The 21,082-nt window shown below is 38.9% G+C and overlaps 1 protein-coding gene and 1 pseudogene across 1 annotated transcript in view; both read right to left on the bottom strand.

Moving 5' to 3' along the window:
* Positions 1 to 2,600, bottom strand: part of LOC122653284 (protein downstream neighbor of Son-like) — a 53,116-nt gene extending 50,516 nt beyond the window's left edge. Inside the window, exons 1-2 of the mRNA XM_043847259.1 lie at positions 2,445 to 2,600; positions 959 to 1,121 (exon numbers count right to left, since the gene is read on the bottom strand). Of these exons, the coding sequence (XP_043703194.1) occupies positions 959 to 1,075 (117 nt within the window). The 5' untranslated portion in view covers positions 1,076 to 1,121; positions 2,445 to 2,600. The remainder of the gene's footprint in view (positions 1 to 958; positions 1,122 to 2,444) is intronic.
* Positions 2,601 to 3,865: 1,265 nt separating this feature from the next.
* On the bottom strand, positions 3,866 to 6,204 carry LOC122650814 (annotated as a pseudogene).
* Between the last annotated feature and the right edge of the window lie 14,878 nt (positions 6,205 to 21,082).

The raw sequence follows: 21,082 nt of genomic DNA, 5'->3' as shown, positions 1-21,082 counted from the left end.
ATTGTAAGAAACATAATTTAATTGCCAACATAGTAGTAGAATTTATGGGCCAACAAAGCTCACATTAAGCGCAATATTGTTTGAAAGATAAGCAAGATTCAGAAGAAAAAAAAATAACAGTCAAACAGATCATACTCGTCCGTTAATCCCAAAATTTTCATTCAGAACAAATAAGTGATAAAAACTTGAAATTGGTAGGCCAAATTTCTAACAGTATTTTATAGCTTCTACAATCAGGTCAACCAACTGACAGGAACAAAACTGCAACTGCTAATTTAAACACCTCAAACAACATAACAAATTACATAGCTATACTTCCAGTGTGCAATATATTGATGAATTTAAAGATATTCCATATCCAGTTTTCACTGTACTGCCAGCACAGATGGGAAACTTTCAAGCAAAAAGGAAAAAGAAAACAGAAAAAAAAAAAATCCATTGAAAATAAGGAGATTATTTTGAAGTGAAGACTTAAATACACAACTAAAAAGACTTGTTTGGAAAGCATTAGTAGTTGGGCAGCAAGTGTTCACAAACATCAAATATGCATGCATGAATAGATTAGCTCGATAATAAAAATGACAAATCAATGAGATTAAATGAAAAGAAACAGCGTGATGGCATAAAGATAATTGCCAAATACAATTCCAGGAAACATAGTCATACCACTATTATATCACTCAAATAATCATTCATAAATTAATATTAATAAACTACTAAATGGAGAAATGAATCATAGTTGCAAGCTGAAGGCATGAAACCAACTCCCTACCAGGTCATCAACACTCCCCACCCCAATAAAGGGGAGAGAGAGAGAGAGAGTTAAGAGCAGGTATTCTATCAAGAGAGCAATGCATGTACAGGTACATCTTTAAACAATAGATATTGCATGCCAAAGACCATACACTATGTCTAGAAAACAAAAGGCAGGAAAAAGAACATGGGTTGAAAATTTTACTCTCAATTCCAAGGGTGTCTTCCTTTTCATTGTGGTATCAGGTTGAAGCTTTGAAGCATCTCTTTCGAAAGAAAGGGAATTAGATGACAAAGAACCAGGAACCGCAACCTTCGCCATACTTGTAATCTACAACTGCATTCTCCTTGGATGCTCAATTATTTTCCTGTAACTATTTGAAGCACATAACATAAACCAACAATTGGCAGTATTACTAACAGCAGTGGTAAGAAAACAGCTAGTTATTTAAGGCATATTTGGGAACGATTTTGTTCCACAGGAATGGTCCGGGTGTGGAGAATCTAAAACCATTACGAACACCTGGAACGATTCTTCAAATATGGATCATGTTTAGTAACGGCTTACACAAAGAGAGTCAAAAGATTAAAGAAAGCACATTCATATCTCATGACTGAAATTGGAGATTGCAGAAAAAAATTAAGCAAGAAACGTATCTCTTGGCGCCTTAACAGCAAAGATTTGAAGTTTGAGAAAAGCACGTAACTTGCCTGGTCTATAGTTGCAGAGATTGATTGGGATGGAATAGATAGGTTTGCAGAGGTTCAAGAGGGAAATACGAGGGGGTGGAGTGTAGTTGCAGAGATAGGCTGGGATGTAATGTGGTTAAGGCGTTCGCAGAGATTTGAGGGAGAAAATATGGAAAAAGAGTGTGTGTGTGTGTGTCTGTGTGTGTGTGTGTGTGTGTGTGTGAGAGAGAAAGAGAGAGAGAAAGAGTAGCAGAGAAAGAGGACTCACTGATCAGTCAATCACCGTCTAGTGCAAGGGACGGGGGACAAAGAAACACTTATTATTGCAAGGAAGTGATTCATTTTTTGTTCCACCAATTCCACTCTCATCTCCCAGTTCATTCACGATAAAACATTGAATCTTACGGACATTGCATAGGCGCCCGTCACTTCCTCAACTTCACACCTTATACCACAACAGTGACCCTACAGTCCCTACTCAGTCAAAGCAACAAGAATATAAGTTGTAGCATCTCTTGCCATGGACAGTTTCCGTCATTTCTCTATGAAAATGTAACTCAATTGTCTTCCGGCTACTAGAATTTCCTAATTAATCCCTTTTAAATGCCTTCTATCTTCATTCAGGGGGAAACAGAAGAAGAAAAATAAACTGTATTTGTACGTTTTCCTTACATTTCTAACACATTTTATCCAGAACATCCTAATCTCGATCGCATCGAGCTTTTATGTATGAATGAAACTATTCACACGAATTACACTAAACAAAACCGACAAGAAGACATCCACTTCTGACTATGTTGGCTTCCCAGAAAGGGAAAGAATAAAGATTTTCCTGGCCATTTCATAACATCTCGAAGTGACGAATAGTAACAAACCCTAATTGCGACATTGAGAATCCATCTCAAGAGATCAAATCAAAACCAAAGGAAATTAAAACTAATAAAAATACTAAAAAAAAAAGAAATTAAACCAACACAATGTTTACAGCATCAGAGTCATACCTCAAAATCGGAAAAGAAAAACGACCAGAACAGCAAATAAGAAAGAGAACTTAATCAGATGAGCAAATATCGATTCGGATATGAGACCGCCTCGTGCTTGCACCAATTTGCCCTAAACAGTGTGCTTTAGAGGAATGGTCGGGGAAATGGTACAGATGGGAAGGAAAAAGCGCGAATGAGAGAGAGAGAACTCGTGGGCTTCAAAAAATAGAGTATAAATGCAACAACGCAGTGAGTGCCCTCCAAATTTTATTTGAATAATAATGTTTCCCTCCCATTACTCTTCGCTTTTCAGCTCTCAATTTTAACGTTCCTTACTTCCTTTTGAATAAGCCCTGGTTTTCCTACCAAAAAATTTTAAAAAGTAAATAAAAACAAAACAAAAAATAAGCCCTGGTTTTGCATTTTTACAGTTTTACCCCTTTTTTTTTTCTTTTTTTTTTTCTGATAAATGCCACTCTAAGGTATCTAACGTTCTGTGATATTGTAGTAAAAGTGCTTAACATTTCACATATTGTGTTTGGGATATCTAAATCAAGATAACATTAACCAAATTAATAGTTTTTTATTTTCAATTCTACCCTTAATATAATTTACTATGCTTCTTCCCCTGCAACTCCTCACTCGTAACTCCCCTATCCCGCCCCCCCATCTCCCACCTCAACGACTCTTCTTCCCCACCCCTCAACACTCCCAGGCCCATCCCCATCCCCCACCTCTGCTACCTTTCTTCCCCACACCCATCACTACCTTGTACCGCCCCCAACCCTACCTCTACTATTTTTCTTCCCCAATCCCATCTCTCCTGTACCGCCCCCACCCCCACTTCTACTATTTTTCTTCCTCATCCATCATTCCCTTGTATTGCCCCACCAGAATTCACTAAGGCTCCGTTTGGTTGCAAGGGGAATTAAAGGGAAGGGAAAAGAAATTTTTGAAACCTTAAAAAGAAACTTTTGTAATCATTACCCCATGTGATTGTATAAACTACTTAAATTTCTTACCATATCTAGTAAAAATACATTTTACTTGTAATATTTATTTTACATTTTAAACCAAAGGGAAATGGATGCAAAGTAAAGTGCAATTTAATAACCAAATATGGAATGATTTGGAGTTAGATATATTGTCACATGGTGTCACATGGGGTAATGATTAAAAAAGTTTCATTTTTAAGTATGAAAATTTCACTTCCCTTCCCTATAATTCCCCTTGCAACCAAACGGAGCCTAAGTTGGCACTCTTCCATTTAACTTTCCGTTGATGCCCCCTGTCACCTTTTCAATCTTCAATACGCTCAACCTTTAAATTCTCACCTCACCTCTTTCCCCAATACCAACATCTTCCAAAATCAACACTAGAGGAAAGACTCAAGAGAAAACACAACCTAGAGAAACGTAGTTTTTAAGAGTGGAAAAAAGCTAAGGGAGGTAAAAACATAGAAACAAAGTGTGATATAGAGAGATTTTTTTTATGGTCATGGGGACACCAATCTTTGCAGGGGAGACATAGTCTAGCTTGTAAGTCTATCTCAATACTCACTCCACATATTTAGACAGGCTCTTGAACCTGAACTAGGTTTCCAAGTGGGCAAAAGCGTCGTCGGAGGGCAATTGGTAGTTGTGAACCCGGTTCTTCTTTGCTCCAATGGGTGTGACCTTCACATGCATTTCCACCAATCCAGCAACTGTCACCCTGACACTGTTGGTTTCATCAGTCCTTTTGATGACGACCTTCCTGTTGCCACCACTGCTCTGCCACTCGGCCTCTTCGTTAGCAGGTATATGGACCCTCTCTCCATACCAGCGAACGATAAGGGCATCAAAGTCCTCGTTCCAATGGGAAACCCGCTTGGCAGCGAGGACAAGTGTGTGGGGATCAAACATGACAGAGAGTGCTTGGACCCAGGTGAAGTCTCAGGTCCTGTCAGTTGGTTGGGATCCAATGAAGTGAGCGTTGATCTAAAGATCATTGTCTGAGACAAGGGTGAAGCCGGGAAGTCACCACCAGTGGCACTGTGGAAGTAGAACATATTGGGAATAAACCCGATGCGCAGTGAAATTTGGATCAGGTCAATACTTGTAGTTCATGATCAATAGTAGGGAAGAAACCATTCCAAAAACAAAATTCATGGTTACCTTAGAGTCGCAAGTATAACTCCTACTATAAATAATAGGTCTTCCAACTTGTGCAAACTTGGAGATCAAAAACTTGTTCAACACTTGAATGCTTGTTCAATCCCTGCAACTTTTAAAAGAACACAAAAATCACCAAAGCCTCTTGAGTTCTCAAACTCAAGTCTCACTCACTTACACACCACAAGAGAGAGGAGAGAGAGAGAGAGAGAGAGAAAACCGTGGAGAGGGGGAGGAGCACTGCCAAAATCATGGAGAGGCTCCTCCGTCTCCCTTTTTATAATTTTGGAGATCCTTGAATCTCAAGAAATCCCCTTCCATCTTGGCCTTGGCTCAATCTTCCATTTTGGTGTTTTGTGAATCTTCTAAGTTTTGTAACTCCAATTTGCTACTAAAGTGAAGACATAGAATCTCAAAAGGGATACAATCTTTTTAAATTATGGTTCATGAGATATTCTCATAAAATCTCTTGCCATAATGTATAAAAAGATATTCAACCATAAATATTTTGTTCTCCCATATAATGCCATGTGTCTAATAAACTCTTTTATTGCACATAAGCCCTTCCACTTTCTTGATATCCCATAATGAACTATAGGGTATGTACTTTAATGCTACTAATCCTTAATCCATCGTGCACATTGATCGAGAGAATATGTGATTGCGATCGGACGATAGTAAAACTTCAAAATCAAAATTCAATATATTATATATTAATTTTATATTAAAAGTAAATTTATAAAACATTTCAAATAAACACTGGATCCTGATTTTTGTCCGACCAATCATCGACTTTCTCTCTCCTAGATATTCCCCATAAATAGGCAGTGGATTCCATGTTGAGAATCCTCTTTGTTTACAATGTGGGACCATGAATCCAGTGCACCGGTTCATAGTCCTAACAACATCAACTATTGGTTTATCAAACCCCGTAACACCACACTACAACAAATGGAATCTCTCAAATCTAAGGGCCATCGAGTGGCGGGTACGTGTATCACTCACATAGCATTACATTAGATACTCGTACTAGATTCTTATCTATACACGTTCTCGACGTGTACCTATACCCATGCACCGAAATCTCCACTTCTCGTGACAAGTGATACGGTGACCATATAAAAAGGATGTCCAGTCTCGTTCCCAGTCGAGACCAGTTTAAGGTTAACACCTGTGGAACGAACTTATAAGCCCAAATAATATAATTAAATGCTAATAATTAAATTCATTAATTTAATAAACGGGTTTGATGGACACATTTCCAATAGAACATCACACCGTCACCTCCAACAAACCTTAGGTCATAGCAGTTGGACCCATATCCATTGCATTTGGGCTTCCTATGTTATTAAATATACATCATTTTTTCAGTATCTAAGAAAAAAATATACCATTAAAGATATAAGTTAAAGAATTCAACTCAAATTAATGCAGGAATTTCAGTAACTATAGAATATAGATCAATCATTCCAACAAATTAAAAAAGGGATTAGTAGAGTGGTCTCACACTTGCTGCAGTCAATGAAGCATCCCTTCTCCCATTGTTCTTCTTGGGCTTTCACAGTGCACTGAGAGGGCATTCCAAGGTCTTAAGATAGCACTTCCCAGCTCCCAAGCAAAGAGCTCGCTCCCTATAGTAAAGATAGGGGTGGTGCAGTATAGGGTAGTGATGGGGGTGCGGAAGAAGGGTAGTAGAGGTGGGAGATGGGGGTGTGCCAAGGGAGTGTTGGGGGTGGGGAAGAAGAATTGTTGATGTGGGAGACGGGGATGGGACAAGGGAGTGATGAGTGAGAAGTTGCAAAATGAATGGAGGAGGAAGATGAATTGGTTTAGGGGAAGAAGAATAGTAGGTTATATTAAGGGTAAAATTGGAAATTAAAAAAATATTAATTTGGTTAATGTTATTTAGGTTTAGGTACCCCAAACACAATATGTGAAATATTAGGCACATTTACTGCAATATCACCGAATGTTAGGTACCTTAGATGCCATTTACCCTTTTTTTGCTTGGTAAAAGTTTGTTTTACCCATTGTGACAGACCCATTCCCCCATTGCTACCCTCTTTGCTCTTTCATATGATTTTGATTGATTTTTTAAAGTTTTACCACCAAAAATTTTTTTTTTTTTTTTTTAAAGTTGAAAAACCAGGTTTTGACTCTATCAAGTAACATGACTCGAGTCAAAATTATAGGCTGTGTTTGGCATGCATTCTCATTCTAGAATGCACATTCCCATTCTCAAATTACAAAATGCATTTTTTCTCAAGAATGGGACTGTTTTTATTTTTTATTTTTATGAGAAAACAAAATATATTAAGAAGAGAAAAAATATACATGAGAGTTAGGATAGTGATCACATCACTATTCCTGGTAGCCTGTAGGGCCAATTTTCTTAGGAATCTAACTATAGAAGTATCTGTACAAAGTTTGAACTGAGATGACGTGAAATTAGAAGTTAATTTTGCCAAAACTAGAAAGAAAGCCAAACAATTCCAAGAGATATTAACATGGTCAGGGGAATTTAGGTAATGATGTAGTTCTTGTGAGGTACACAACACTTCAGTTGGTAAAAATCCTAATATCTTTGTTGCCTTCCATCCTTCAATAATTCCAAAAAGCTCGGCTTCTATCTGATATGTGGTTATATGTGAACCTGCAAATGTTAAAATAGGATGACCATCTATCAAAAAGCAAAATGCCCATCCCGATAGGCCTACTTGGGGGTTAGAAATGCATGCACAGATTAAAAACAGGGCAATGAATATTAATGTTAGGTATAGATTGTGAAACAGTAGAGGATATAATATTATCTGATATAATTGATGAGGATATAATATTATCAATGAATATCAATAATGGGAATGTTGTTTGGTTCTTTCAACCAAAAAAAAAGAATGTTGTTTGGTAGCTCTATAACAAGAATGCATTTTGGGAGCACATAATGCACATTCCCTTTCTCTGCAATTAAGGGTGTCAATCGGTTGAGCCGGGCTGGTTTTGGTTGGGCCTAATCAGGCCTCTTCCCTTTAGGACCTCGCACCGTGACCGGCCCATTTAAGTAATCGGGCCTCATATGCTAGGCATGGTCCTATTTATAAACAGTCAGTCGAGTCTTAATCAGACTACCAATAATCGGGCTAAACGAGCCTTCGGCTGGGCCTTAAATGGGCTAATGACACATTCATCTCTAAACGGGCTGCCACCGTCGAGCTAGACCCTTGCACCGGGAGCGACCAATTGTTATTAGGGTCGAGCCGGTCTCAAATTTTCCCAAACGGGCTTGGTCAGACATGTTGGTGCAAGCCTGAAATTGACACCCCTACCTACAATCGCTATCTTTTCTTCCTCCGGATTAACCTCAAAGCTGGGGCTTTTGGGCTCCCATGAGAAAATAAATCAAGGGCCGAAACAAAAACCAGCAAATCTCACATATTTCACCCATGAAGATTCTCTTTCTCGCAGTGATGACGGTTGATGGTGAGTAAGACCCTGAACCACCACCAAAACCAACCGCTTCAAGCTTTATCTCATCTTCCCTATAACAATTGTTCACATTTCACAGATGATTAGATGAATATCTTTCTTCTTTTGCTTCTTTCCATTGTTAGTGTGAAGGTTCGTGTCTCCATTGGAGGTTTCAATCTTCAGGTTTTGGACCGTTTTGCTTTGTTTACTAAGGTTTCTCTTTGGTTCTTCCCTAAGGGGATTTCTTTTTTGGGAAGTATAAAAGAATCTGATTGGAGTTTAAGGAAATGTCACCCTTTAGTTTCTTTTTTCGATCACTGTGAAATTTGAGGTTCGTCATCCTCCAAGTTGGACAATTTTGTATATTAGAACATTCATGATATTGTTCTGGTTAGGAATTTCATTTTGCTGATTTTGTAAATCCCCCGTGAGAATCGAAGCATCCTTGATAGTTTTCTGGTTAGGAATTTCTCTTTGCTGGTTTTGTAAATTCACCAAGAGAATTGCTGATTTTTTAAATCCACTGGGAGAATCGAAGCGATGAAGGTCCATTCAACTCCAAAGAACTCCAAAGAAACAAATCATCATTGTTCAGGGTAGGGCAGGGGACGAATCAGTGGAAGACTCAAGCAATGGTATCATCTTTGTTCCACTCTAGTGGAGATGGTAGCAGCTATTGAGAGAATCAATGAAGAGCGAAAGATGCCATCCAAACTCTTAACTTGCTCCATCGCAGCTGGGAATCTTTGAAGTTTAACCATAGACGAGAAAATAAGAAAGAGGTGAGCCACGGAAACGTGGAATGGGTCATAGAATGCATTCCAGAAATGGACCATATTCTCCACTATATTATGAGATTTAAGAACCGAGAATGGATACCAAATGACATTCTGAGCATGCATACCAAACGCAACCTAATTGTTAGAAGTTTTCTAAGTGGTCCAGTTGCTTATTTTATTAGCATACATACACACGATTTTATTCTTGGGTTCCATATGGAAATTCATTTGTAAGTTAAATTTCAAATTTTGATTTAAGGTATATTGTGAGTATCTTCAAGGATCTTGTCACAAATTATCTTCCTATGATTAGTTAGGGGGCTTGAAGTTATATAGGAGACTGATTTCTACCATAGCAACAATACTGCAATTCAAAGGTCCTGTTCCGATTCAGAGCTTGACTTATTGGTGTTCGTCACACTGACTTCCATTGTGTTTGTTGATTATTCATATTATTGTTTCTTAAACTATGTATTGATCATAAGTTAAAGATCTACTATGTGGTATTAGAGCTTGAAATCTCAAAGATTACGAAACATAAAAATTTTAAAAAAAATTAATACAACGGCATGCTACTTGTCAAGTTACAGCCAGCAACCATCACTATCTCTTCTTCTCAGGTCATGGTTGTAACTTGCGTGCATTGTTTTCATTTTAAAAAAAAAAGAGGTTGAGTAAGCTAGCACACTAGCAACGTTTCTTGTGACCCATGCCTACCCCATGTACCTTCGACCAGCGACCAAAGTTCTTCTTGCCCCAAAACCAGGCGCATAGCTCCGGTTTCTACATGCGACCTTAGAATACAGATGAGGAAGTGATGGAAATCAAGCAAAGCCATTCAGTCGTTACCTTAACCGCAAGGAGGGGGATGCCGAAGGCAGGGCTAGTGACTGGAGTGAAGTCGTAACAAGGTAGCCATACTGGAAGGTGCGGCTGGATCACCTCCTTTTCAGGGAGAGCTAATGCTTGTTGGGTATTTTGGTTTGACACTGCTTCACAATTGACTGATCAACCTATCCTAAATATCTCATATTCAAAACGAGTGAGAGAGAATTTTTTTTTTTAATAATAAAAAATAGTAGTTGGAAGAAGGTTATTGTTATGGTGATCCCAAAGACCATTTTAAACAAACATAATGTTTATTTTAAAAACCCTTAGACATTAAAGTAAATAATCACCTCTGCATCCAATCCTTATTTTTTACCCTATTCCATTTTAGTTAAAATTCGGGTATAGCATTGTTTTGGGGTTTGGTCAATATTTCTCGAACCTTTTGTTAGTTGACCTTACCTTGATTAATCACTCTTTATTTTCTTGGGTTCGATCTTATGTGTTGTATATATATTACTTCATGACTTGTTGGATGTCTCATATATAGTGATTGTATGATTAGATTATTTTCTTACTTTTTGATAAATGGATGGATTAAAATTTAAAGGATAAGTAAAAAAAAATAAAAAGAAAGTGTTTTCAAAGATTTTTTCTCATGCATGAACTGTGATTAATCACTCCTGATTTCCTTGGGTTCGATCTTATGTGTTGTATGTATATTACTTCATGATATCTCATATGTAGTGATTATATGATCGGATTATTTTCTTACATTTTGATAAATGGATGGAACAAAATTTAAAAGGATAAGTAAAACAAAAAAGTGTCTTCAAGGATTTTCTCTCATGCATGAAGTGTGCTCCCCTCTCTTATTATAGGCTTATAATCCTATAGGTCATTCTTCTAATAACATTTTAGATTTTACTATCTCATTATATACTACATAGTCAAAAAGAGTTAAAATGAATTTATCAAAAAAACAAAAAAAACAAAAAAAACAAAAAGAGTTAAAATGAGTAATTTGTTGTCTCCATTCTTTACGTAATGGGCCTTATTAAAAAATTATAGTATGGGCTTAAGTTGTTTGTTTCGAATTGGGACCATCCCATTTGTTACTTTTTTACTTAGTAGACCATGGGCGATCCAAAGGAGCTCAATCGGATGGGTTGTTTCTCATGCCCAATAGTGGGGAGACATCTTTGTCAAATTTTATGTATTTTATTAGCCCTATAGTAATCATACATTACCAAATAAGTAGATTACATTGCAGTCTTGACCCAAAGGAGGGATTGTAATAGTGTGTTGTAATTACTCACCAAATTTTATTCTGGACTATAGTTTATGCATAAGGATTAAACCATAACAAAAAGTATTGATATGAGCATACATATTTCTGCTTCTAGCTTGGAACCATGCTATGATTACCCTCTATTCCAATGTTTTCTTGGGGCAATTTGCCCAGTGGAAGAATAAGGTACTTATCACTCGTGTAATCAAGGCTGCGTAGAGTAGAAAGTTTCAGTTCCAGTTCCGATCCAGAGCTTGGCTTATTGGCGTTCATTATAATAGCTTCAAGTACACATTGTGTTTGTTAATTATTCATGTTAATGTTTTTTAACCTATGTATCAATACTGGGCTTTAGATCTAAACATAAACCACTCCAAATCCAGTACCCTATTATGCTCAGCCTCACTAATATGAGATATAAGTAAGAAAATATTCTATTACTTGCATGGTCATTGCTTGCAATCGCCATATATAGAGTGAAAGGAAAGGTTCCCACCAACATTGCCCGGGCGACTTTCCGTACTTGTGATTGACGTAGTCATGACTCATGAGTACATTACATGCAAGAGGTTAGCACTTCTCATTATGAGGGATCGTGAGTGTTGGACATGATGTAGATAGATCGTTTGGGATATTTTGAGATTGTTTGTGAGTGATGTGCTATTGTGCTATGTTGGTTAGATGGAAGCTTGATATAGCACTCCTACATTGTTCTATCTCGTTGGGTTGTACGCCTCATTTCATATATGACGAGTTACACATTTGAGAGATGATTGGATGAACGATTGAGTTAGAATTCCCTGTGTGGGCGAGTGGGAGATGTTAACCAAACCTGGGTACAAACCCGGTTTGGGTTTGGCACCTATCCATAGGGTAGCTGATTAGACCAGTTGAATTGGCCACTTGAGGAGGTGGCCTTTCCCCTTTAGTTCTCTTCCTTTTTTGTGTTTCCTATTTAGAGTGGGACACTGTGAGGAGTTGGAGATTGATTATGGATATACATAATCAAGTCACCACTAACCTTAATGCCATTATTAAGATTTTAGTCTCCCTCTTTCACTCCCAGTCTTGTTCACCAAGTTACTACGGTGTACTCTGTGGGATTCCATCTCTTCCCAAGGATTTACGGTGTGGAGTTCTTTGTGAAGAAGCCTTTTGAGATATCTAGGGATTGTAGAAGATTGTTCGGGTTCATAAAGCTTGTAACCAAATCCGTACGAGATCCTTCCTCCAAATATCCTATTATTTTCATCTCCCATGTACTCCAAATGATGACAAAGGCAACCATAATCCAAACTACCAGCCCTTGGGACCTAGAGACAAATGATTGCATTCTCATTATGATTCCCATGTTTAAATGCAAGCATAGCTAAAAGAATGATGCCATTGCTTTGTATAATGAAAAGTAAAAAGGTGGTGTACAATTCCATCCTTCCATAAAACTTAAAGAGTGAAAAATACTAGATTGTTACTAGGTCAAGAATGAAGAAGATTTGTTCTCAACTATTGAAAAAGGACCTTGGTTTATATTCAAGAGACCTCTGATTATTCAGCCCTGGATAACTGAATGCAGCCTGCTTCCCCAGAGTTTAAATCTTTACCCCTTTGGGTCACTCTCCCGTGTCTTCCTTTGCAGTTCTAGACCAAGGAGGCGCTTAGTATTCTTGGTACTGTAGTTGCTTGAGATGTAAGGTGTATGGGCTTGTTGAAAGAGATTGTAAGTTCAACTCTCCTCATCCCAGGCCCTCGAGCTCAGTCAGTATTGGGGAGGAAGTTCAGTCTGAAGAGGTTGAGTGTCATGATACTACAGTTGAAGAGTTGTTGCCCCCCTCCTGTAGTGGTTGTGTCTTAGCTTTCTTCTCAACTATGTAGTGGAGCAGAAGAAGAGATTGATCTTGTGAACATTCCAAACTCTACTTCTATGCCTGCTGTAGAGGTTGTTGAAGCTTTGATAGTTTTATTGCCTAAGACTATGGTTGCCATGGCTAAGACTACCCATCCGGTGAAGGAAAAGGCTTCACGATAAGGTTATAAGAAAAGACAAAAGGGCCAGAAGCCCTCTGCTGACTATTCCTCATCTGTTGCCCCTTTGTTGCACGAAAATGGTAACCCTATTTCTGAGCTTATTGCCCAGCTTGCCATCCCCACTTCTTCGGGAAACAGTTAATGCTCAAAATCCACATAGAGATATGGTACTGGCCCTCATGGACCACAATTAAATAATGGTTGAAGTCTATTATTTACTATGTGCGGAATCCTTTAATTCTATTACTACTATATGCAGAAACTATAAATGCATCAGAGACATCAGAATAATACAATGGAAAACATAACCCTTCTATACTAAAATTCTTTAGACCATTAGTATAAACAATCATACTGTAAGCATCTGTCTAATACATCTCTGGAAACTATTAAAATATACATCAAAAGATCATCTGTAAATAGGGATGTAAATGGATCAGATTTGGCTCGGATAGTGCTATATCCGCATCTGATTAACTTTCAGATGGATTCAGAAAGTGCTAAACGGATACGGACACGGATACGGATCAGATATTTTATTTGTTTACATGTAAATATAGCTTTTCAGATAGCTATAGCCTATCCGTATCCACATCCGTTTAGCTTTTGGACGGATTGGGATAGTGCTAAACGGATATGGACACAGATACGGAAACGGATTTTGGCTATTCATTTACACTCCTATCTGTAAACTTTAAATCTCAGTATATTTCAAAATATCAAAACATCTGTCTCTACTCTCTGTCTCTGTCTCTGTCCATCTACTTGGAGGGTTCTACTCCCTTCCCTTTAGCTCTCATGACATAGTCAGTGCAACGACACTCAACATGTGTATGCTTTGTAAAAATAACATAACTCTATTGGTGAACTAACTAGCCCAATGAGAAAGAATACAATGTATATCATGCTCATGAATGTAAACAATCATGCTATACTTTGCAAATCATAATATGACATGCTACTATCATATCTATCAATTTGTAATACTATGTATGATCATACAACAACTGACATGCATGACACTTTGTACAATGAAAATATTGTTTATCTGTTATTCTTTGTCTATGGCTTTCTTTATCTGTTATTTGGGTGACCTGCCATTTAGCTTTGTATGGATGAGGATAGGATGAGCTAGATATTGATGGAATCCTTAATGTTCCCCATATAAGTGGAGTAGTCATTGAAGAAATCCCATAAACCCTACTTATTCCCATTATTGAAATGTACATTGATGAAACCTTCAGTTTTGATTTCTTTTTGTTCTTTCTGTATTGACTTCCACTTCTAGTCCACACTGTCTATCTCAATTCCAGGGTGAGGAGGACATTGATGGAAATCCTTAAACCCCGTTGTCCTTCTCATTCATTTTGTTGAAATAGGCATTGTGGAAACCTTTAGTTTCAGTTCTCTTATGTTTTTTGCTATTCTATACTATTTTTTACTGTTGTTTTTAACTTATCATGCCTCACTTTGCTTGTAGTCAGCTAAAAAACAATATTTCATTTCTATATAAAACATATGAATCTCAAAGGCAATGATACTATATACAATACTTGGGAAAACATGCAAGGATATGATAGAATTCCTCTCACCTATCTGTTATTCTACGGTACTACCTCTCTACCGTTCTCAACAGTGTCAATCTTTTGTTGTCTCTGGATCAAACTGGACCTCTATACGAGAATTCAATATTATTAAAATTCTCTTTTATATTCTTGGAATAGTGGTAATGGTCCTCCCACCTATACTTAACTAAAACTATATCTCTTTCCTCTCTCTTTTCTGTCTTTGGAATGACTTAAAATGAGCCAACAACCCCTTTAAAAACTAAATATTGGGTTACTAGTTACTATATCTTGCAGCCTCCGCTTACTTTTGGGGGTGTCCACCAGCAATCTAGTGAAATTCAGCAAGCAACAGTTGGCTGATCCAGGTCGTCGGTCAAATAATCCGGCTTGCTGGTTGTGGGTCTACAGACCGACCTGTTGCAAGTAAATTGATCATAACTTTTTCATCGTAACTCTATTTGACCCGATTATTTTTCTACAATGCAGGTAGCTCGATTATCCACATTTTACATGTTTTGGAATTCCCCAAATTTTGACTCTAAGGTCTTCTAAAACTCACTTAAATTCATCACTATACCTACAATGATACAAATATCATTATTTTTCTCTTTGTTATGGAACACTGGTAGGGTCCACACTACACTTAGGGTTATTCTCACCCACTCAATGCTTTTAAATGCTGAAAATTTATATTTACTAGTACTACTATACCTTCTTTGTTGGGCTAACTTGAATTAGTTTCCGTCAAAATAAACTCGCATTGTACTTGTCAGTCATAAACCTCAATAATCAATACTTTTAAATGAATCCTTTTTCTGGGACGGCGTATTACAAACAGGTTCCAAGCTTTATCTGAATTTGCTCCAAAATCCTAGCTTTATTTTGCCCCCTCTCTAAAGTCTCCTTACTTGGAGAAGCTAGCTGTTGTCCATCTGTCGACCCCTCCCATTACATGTTTGAAACAACTTACCACGCCTCCTTTTTTTGCCCCTGTTGAGGAGCCTAATGGAATCGCTTTTCCATCCAACTCTCCACCTCTTGTTGGTGACTCCAACTATTTTTTAAATCTTTTTCAGCCTACCCCCATATTCCATAGGTTACCCCTTCTAGCCTATCTGTTGGTTCTGTTGGTGTGGACCTCTCTGCCCCCCATTCTAATTTTAAAAATTCTATTATTTCTGCCCCTTCTCTTTCCCCCAACTAGGGCATACCCTTGTGCATGGATTTGGGAGGGCCCTCTATTTTTGGCCCTTCATCTGTCAGCACTATTATTGATCCTTTTGCCCTCCTCAATCCCTTCTAATAAGGAATTTCAGGTTAATTCTCACATTGACCCACTGCCCCCCACCCCACGCCATTCTACTTGTTTCAAATCCCCCCAAAGCTTCTTTAGGGGAATGGACCTTATGTTACTTGAAGCTTTCTCCTTCTTCCTTCTTTTGGCATTGTTTTTTTTTTTTTTTTCCATTGTTTTTTTGTTGTTCTTTAATGCAACTTCTCCATATTCTTGTTTTGAATGTTCGGGATCTAAATCAACCGTCTAAGTAGGCTGCAGTTAATTCTTATTTGCATAAGCATAAGCCTGGGGTGTGTGTGCTTGTGGAAACTAAAGTGCAGCAGTGTATTTCTTCTGGTTCTGTTATCGCCTCTTTGGCTCCGGGGCTCCGAGCTGGTGTTTCTTCACAACTATAATTCCAGTGATCATGGCTGTTAATGTGAGTGTATAGTTCATTGAATTGTGATTCTCCAAAGGAGAATATTTATAGAGTACAAGAGTTTCCCAATTCTAAAGAATCCTAGATGGGATGAAATTGGAAAGAGATACATAAAACATTAACTTTGCTATACAAGAGGATTCCATATCAGATTTGGTATCTTGAAGAAGATTGATATCACATGTGTGCTAGCCTTTCCAAGTATGCACACAAGAGTGAAAAACTGTGAGTCATAGTATATCCAATACACCCCTCAAGGTGAGAGTCGGGCAACCGAATCTTCAGCTTGTCTCGCATGAATTCTAACCAGGTTGTAGCGAGTGCCTTGGTGAAAGTATCCACTAATTGATCTTGGGTGGAGATGAAGCGAACAAGCAACTGCTTCTTGGCCACACGACCACGCACAAAATGAAAATCCACTTCAACATGTTTGGTGCTCGCATGAAAAATGGGATTGATAGACAAATACGTAGCGCCAATATTATCACACCATAAAACAGAAGCACTAGAAAGGGGGTAACCCAACTCACGAAACAAAGGTTCAAGCCAAACTAGCTCAGCTGAAGCATTAGCCAAGGCCTTATACTCTGCCTCAGTGGATGAATGACAACAGTGCGTTGCTTCCGAGATGTCCATGAAATTAGGTTTGGCCCTAGAAAAATGGCAAAACCTCCAGTAGATTTAAGATCAGAACCATCACTTGCCCAGTCCGCATCATAACACGCTTGAAGATAACGAGAAGAAGAACACTCAATCAGTAGGACCGAAGTATGTGCACTTTTCAAATATTGAAGTATCCGCTTAACAAGCTGCCAGTGAGCCTCAGTAGGGGCGTGCATGAATTAACATGCACAATTGACCACAAAAGAAACATCCGGATGGGTAAGGGTTGCATATTGTAATGCGCCAACCATGGAATTGTATGAAGTGGGATCGGACATCGGCACACCCCCCTTCAGCCGATTCTTTCTGAGTAGTAGTTATAGGTGTTTTAACAAGCTTACAATCAACCATACCAGTCTTCTTAAGCAAATCAGATATGTAATGAGACTGGGAGAGAAGATCGACCATTTGAGTGAGGAATAGCTTCAATGCCAAGAAAAAAGTGGAGATCCCCAAGGTCCTTGAGAGAAAATTCCCTTGATAATTGATAAAGAAGAGAATCAACCATGGCCGAGTCACTGCTTGTAACCAATATATCATCAACATAAATGAGAATATAGCAAACATGAGTACCTGCACGCTGAATATAGTAGGGTCGACTAGCGGGGAAGGTTGTGGGGAAGCCAGTAATAGAGGCTGAGGCTGTATTGGCACAAGAGATAGAGAGGGAGAGGGTGGTAAGGTCAAACCCGAGGGAAGGGGATTGGGTGGGGTAGGGACATGGAGGGGTGCAACGCCCCATGGAAGAGAAGAAATAGAAAGGGAAGGAGCACGATTAATGGACACTGTTGTTACAAAGGGGAAAGAATTTTCATCAAAGCGCACATGACGCGCAATGACACGGTTTGTGGAGGGGTTAAGACACTGGTAGTTAGTGTGGGAGGGACTATAACCTAGAAAGGCACCCAGAGATGAGTGAAAATCCATCTTATGCTGATTGTAAGGACACAAATATGGGTAACATAAACAACCAAAGACTTAAAAAAAGAAGAATAGTTAGGAGGTTTGTGAAAAACAAGTTGGACAGTTGAGACACCAAGGTACACAGAAGATGGCATTCTATTAATAAGGTACATTGTAGTTTCAAAGGTAAAATGCCAGTAAACCTGTGGGACAGAACCATGAGCAAGCAGGGACAAGCCAGTTTCAACTATATGGCAGTGACGACGCTCACTAGCTCCTTGTTGCTCATGGGTGTGAGGAATAGAAAGTCTATGAAGAATGCGAAGTTTATTAAAGTAAGAAGGTGGAGAACGGTATTCACCACCCCAGTCTGTTTGGATCGCTTTGATTTTATGATCAAACTGACTTTTCAACAAGAGCTTGAATTTGTGAAAAAATAGAAAAAACATCAGATTTACGCACAAGAGGGTAAAATCAATATACTTAGTATTATCATCAATGAAAATTACATAGTAACAATGGCTAGCTAAAGATAGTGCGGGAGAAGGTTCCTATCCATCACTGTGAATAAGATCTAGCGAAAATAAACTTTCACTAAACGTTTCTGGTAAAGAAAGATGATTGGCTTTGCCCAATTGGCAAGCCTTACAAAGAGGACTAAGACGGGATGGGTGACAAGGTAAATTGTTAACTTTTGGCATATAACGGAGTAGACGCTCATGCGGGTGCTCTAGACGACGACGCCAAAGATCCGAAGAGGTGCGAACAAAAGTTTGAATAGAGGGAGAAAAATTGGGGGTAAGTTCATAGAGACCCCCTTTACTCGGACCGTAGAGCAGAGTTGACTTGGTTGCTTGATCCTTCACAAGAAAATGAGAGGGGTGAAATTCAAAGAAAACATTATTAACAAGATTGACATGAAGAAATTAATGGAACATGAAGAATATTATTTAAAGCAAAAGTCTTAGAAGAGAAAGATGGAAGAGAAGTGGAACCAAGATGTGAGATGGGTAAGCCCTTACCGTTTCCAACTTGTACTTGGTCTTGCCAGTGTAGTCATCATACTATGTAAGAGCCTAAAGGTTAGGGGTAACATGGTGGGTAGCACCCATGTCAGGATACCATGGGAGAGCGGTAGATGGATGTGGGGTTGGGAGAAGGGGAGGGTTTGGGTGACCATGTGGAGGGGCGGTAGAGGTGTAGGAAGGGTAAGTGTAATGCATAGTGGGGAAGGGGTTGGGGGAGGATAGGGTAGAGACGGTGGTGCAGTGTAACCGGTTTGAGAACAGAAGTAGCATCTATCAGTAGAGTGGTTGGTACGACGACAGATCGAGCACCAGAAACGGCTTGTGTTTTGTCCAAGAAAAGCATCGTATGTGCCACCACAACCGCCCGACCGTCCCGGGTTGGAGGAGAAGATATGCCAGGGGAGGAGCGTTGAGCAGTATTAGCACTTGGAGAACCGGCAGGGGCAGAAGAGTCAGTCACCTGAAGCTTGGACATGGAGGTGCCATGAAGAAACTCATGGCTTAGCAAGATAGGATTAGTACGAGTCAAGAGAGAGGAGACCATATCACAAAACTCAGTCTGAAGTCCATGATAGATGTGGAGATTGAACTCAGTCGGGCGCAGAGGATGACCAGTAGTGTTCAATTCGGCAACAATTTATTTTGCACACTGTAAAAACTAGGAGACAGGTTCATTGGATTTTTGGTGAAGATCCTGCAAGGCCATGTTGAGGGACATGATGCGACTCTCAGAGGGAGAGGAAAAGGCTGTAGAGAGGGTCTCCCAAATTTCACAGCTCATGTGTTTCCCAAGAATTAAGGGAAAAACTTCCTCAGACAAGGAAGCAATGAGAAGACTGCGTATCACCGACTCTTGTTAACGCCAAGTAGCAGCAGCAACAGGTTCATCAGGGTAAGGAGAAGTGCCATCCAAGTACCCAAATAAATTTTGTCCATCAAGAAAGGGCTCAAATTGGGTTTTCCAGAAGAGAAAATTCTTAGATGTAAGCTTGAGAGAGATGTACTGGTGAGCCTGGTTCAAAGAAGGAGAAGAAGAGGAGGAGAGGCCAGCAACGGGCAAGGTAGCAGCGGGTGTGACACCATCAGAAGTAGCAGATAGGAGATTGTCACCCATTAGAGATGAAGAACAGCACGTCTAGTCGTGAAGAAGACAGAAAATAGAAAAAAAAAGAGGATAAAATTCGTTGGAGTTCTAGATGGCTCTCGATACCATGTTAATGTGAGTATATTGTTCATTGAATTGTGATTCTCCAAAGGAGAATATTTATAGAGTACAAGAGTTTCCCAATTCTAGAGAATCCTAGATGGGATGAAATAGGAAAGAGATACATAAAATATTAACTTTGCTATACAAGAGGATTCCATATCGGATTTGGTATCTTGGAGAAGATTGATATCACATGTGAGCTGGCCTTTCCAAGTCTATGCACAAGAGTGAAAATGGTGAGTCATAGTATATCCAATAATGGCAGAATTTGAGTGTTATGGGATCCTTCCATAGTGGCTATAATTTACATCCGTGAGGGGTCTCAGCTTTTTCACTTATCACTCTTTTTACTCAAGTCAAATGAGAGGTTTTTCTTCATAGCAATGTATGCTTCTAATAGTATGGTGGACCGAAGTGAGTTATGGGGTGTTCTTTGTTCAATTTCTTATCAAGTGGGTGGGTGATGTTCCTTGTTGTTTAGGGGGATGGGGTGGGGGGAGACTAATGTTGTTATTCTCTTCCAGAATGAGAAGTGTGGAGGGGATCTTGGGGATGAGGTAGCAGTGGGTGAATTTTCAGATTGTTTGGAAGCTATAAATGTGACCAATTTGCATTGGACATGTGTTAAATATTCTTGATCGAACACGAGAATAGGGTGCTTATCTACCCTATTAAGGGTCTTGCCATGCAACTGAAATCAGTTAAACAGGTGTTGAAAAACTGGAACATATCTGCTTTTGGTAATATATCTCTCAAAGTCAAAGAGCACAAAGAGATTCTTCATTCTGTTCAAGTGAGGTTGCAGCTGGAGAGGGATAATTCTTTACTTCCTTCGGAAGAGAAGTGAATTGTCGAAGAGCCTTTTGATGCACCAAGAGGAAATGTTCTTCAAGCAAAAATCTAGGGAGAATTTGTTGACTTAAGGAGATTCCAATACAACATTTTTTTTTTCATCAAGGGAAGTGTTTTGTATGACCCGGCCGCCATCAAATCTGAAGTGCTCTCCCATTTCCAAATTCTTTTCTCTCCTC

The sequence above is a fragment of the Telopea speciosissima genome, chromosome 2 (genome assembly GCF_018873765.1).
Source record: "Telopea speciosissima isolate NSW1024214 ecotype Mountain lineage chromosome 2, Tspe_v1, whole genome shotgun sequence".
NCBI classification, from domain to species: Eukaryota; Viridiplantae; Streptophyta; class Magnoliopsida; order Proteales; family Proteaceae; genus Telopea; species Telopea speciosissima.
Note: the sequence above shows the minus strand (reverse complement) of the source record. Positions and strands in the feature narration are given on the sequence as shown.